Genomic DNA, 2,500 nt, shown 5'->3' with positions numbered 1-2,500 from the left:
AATGAATGTCACACACGTACCATTTCGTGAATGGTACAAGACTGGGACCGAATGATAAATGGAAAGAAACACGCTGCAAAGTTCGCCAAAAAAATAATTTTCGAAGATAACCATAATTATTGCTGTTATGAGGTAATCTGATATTTATATTCTGTTTTTTTTCTATCATCGTCTGAAATGTAATGAGAGAACTTTCTTGCATATATATATATATATATATGTATATATATATATATATATATATATATATATATATATATATATACACACATATACATATACATATACGTGTACATATACATATACATGTACATATACATACGTATTTGAAATTTGGAGGACTTTATCTCTGATGCTCTCATCACTGAAGTAATTTTTTTGTTTATTTTTTTAAAGATCACGGCGAATCAAAGCGGAATTTCTCCTTGTTACTCTCTATATTATATTATTGCTTGAAACAAGCAAAGAGGGGATTGGCTAATTATATTTATGTCATCATCTATATTTCTCTCACACAGTCCTTATAGAAATGAGGTTATTTTTACTCCTTTTTCTCATTAATTATATTATATATATATATATATATATATATATATATATATATATAGATATATATATATTTCAGTTTGAAACTGTGAGGCATTAATACGCGAAAGATGTGTACCTAATGTAAACAAAATTTATACTGATATTGACATTTATTGTTGATTATATTGAACGGTAGGCGTTGAAATTTTTCTCGCTAACGTGAATTAAAATAAATTACACCCCCCCCGGGACATGATTACTACCACCGTTCTTGCAAGACCCACACCACTCCTCTCTCATCCTCTCCTTCTGCCTCAATCTTCCCGCCCCCCCCCTGGAGTTTTTTTTAGTTTTTTTTCTAACCTGACGATGCTATCAAAAATTTCTTGACATGTGCCATAACCTCTTCTCCTGAGGCGGTTCACGCGTCTTACTCTTCATGTCACCTAGGAATATCGAGCTGGAAAGTCAGTCGTCACAACCAGAACTTTCACTCCTTTCCAGATTCCAGACCTCTCTCCATTTCCAGAACCGTCTTTCTCGTCCAGATTCCAGAACCCATTCTCCTTTCCAGATTCCAGAGCCGTTTCTTATTCTAGATTCCAGAATTCACTTCCGTTTCCAGATGCCAGATCTCTCTCATATCCAGAGCCCAATTTCCTGTCCAGATTCCAGATCTCTCTCATATCCAGAGCCCTCTATCCTGTCCAGATTCCAGATCTCTCATATCCAGAACCCACTTTCCTTTCCAGATTTCAGAACCGTTTCTCTTTGCATTCCCGATCTCACTTTCCTTTCCAGGTTCCAGATTTGTCTCAATTCTAGAACCCTCTTTCCTTTCCAGATTCCAGAACCCTTTCTTCTTCCCAAATTCATAACTCACTTTCCTCCCCAGATTCCGGAACTCTTTCCATTCCAGAAACCACTCTCCTTTCTGGATTCCAGAACCCACTCTCCTCTCTAGATTCCAGAACCCACTCTCATTTCCAGATACGAGAACCCATCATTCTCTTCCAATCCAGAACCCACTCTCCTTTCCAGATTCCAAAAACCCACTCCTCCTTCAAGATTCAAAATAGCACTCTCCTTTCCATATTCCAGAACTCACTATCCTTTCCAGATTTCTCGAGTCTGGAACTACTGCTTTACATTTTTATCCTTCAATTCTTCAAACCTTGACCGTGGTCTGTCTCTCTGGAAAGAGATGTTAGACAGTGTTAGCGTTTTCAACTCAGAGTGAATGGCTAGCGTTTGATCCAAGGTGCTTTTGTTGACCGTAGTCGTGAAATAGGCACATGATTACGAAGCGACTGTTGTTGGCTGCAGACTGGAAGAGAGAGAGAGAGAGAGTGTGTGTGTTCAGGAAATGAAAAAGCCTGTTATGAACAGAGCGATTTTCTCTTAATTTTTTTTTATTTTCAAAAGGTTAGATTCAACTTTGCCAATTTCAGAAAAACATAAGATAATTTTATAAATATCCAATTTTTTCTTTATTTTGTTTGTCTGTTTCGAAATTCTACCTTGTTTTTTTTTTTTTTTTTTTTCTGGGAATTCTACTTTTTATTGTCTCGGAATTCTACCTTTCGAGGGAAGAGGAGGAGGAGGAGAAGAAGGAGTAGAAGGAGGAGGAGGAGTAGGAGGAGAAGGAGTAAGAGGAGGAGGAGGAGGAGGAGAAGGAGTAGGAGGGGTAGGAGGAGGAGGAGGAGAAGGAGTAGGAGGAGCAGGAGGAGGAAGAGGTGGAGGAAAATTAGGGAAGGTGTAAGAAATGCAGTAAAGAAAAAAAAAAAAAAAGGCCAGACGAAAGAACAGCTCAAGGCCATTGTCATTAAAAGCAACAAAAACACCAACAATGAAAGCTATTAATTTGCCATTTTTATTTTATATATTTTGTTTTGTTTCTTATTTTGTTTTTCAGTGGTCTGGGTATACATCGCTGTATGAGCCGGGGCCGCCGAAACTTAACCGGCGGCCC

At 37.8% G+C, this 2,500-nt stretch overlaps 1 protein-coding gene across 1 annotated transcript in view; it reads left to right on the top strand.

Annotated features, from left to right (window-relative positions):
• Positions 1 to 1,768, top strand: part of LOC135216272 (glypican-5-like) — a 32,691-nt gene extending 30,923 nt beyond the window's left edge. The window contains exon 3 of the mRNA XM_064251435.1: positions 1,493 to 1,768. Within this exon, the coding sequence (XP_064107505.1) occupies positions 1,493 to 1,768 (276 nt within the window). The remainder of the gene's footprint in view (positions 1 to 1,492) is intronic.
• Positions 1,769 to 2,500: the final 732 nt, after the last annotated feature.

Source organism: Macrobrachium nipponense, chromosome 6 (genome assembly GCF_015104395.2).
Source record: "Macrobrachium nipponense isolate FS-2020 chromosome 6, ASM1510439v2, whole genome shotgun sequence".
NCBI lineage: Eukaryota > Metazoa > Arthropoda > Malacostraca > Decapoda > Palaemonidae > Macrobrachium > Macrobrachium nipponense.
This window is presented reverse-complemented; position numbering and strand designations above follow the sequence as displayed.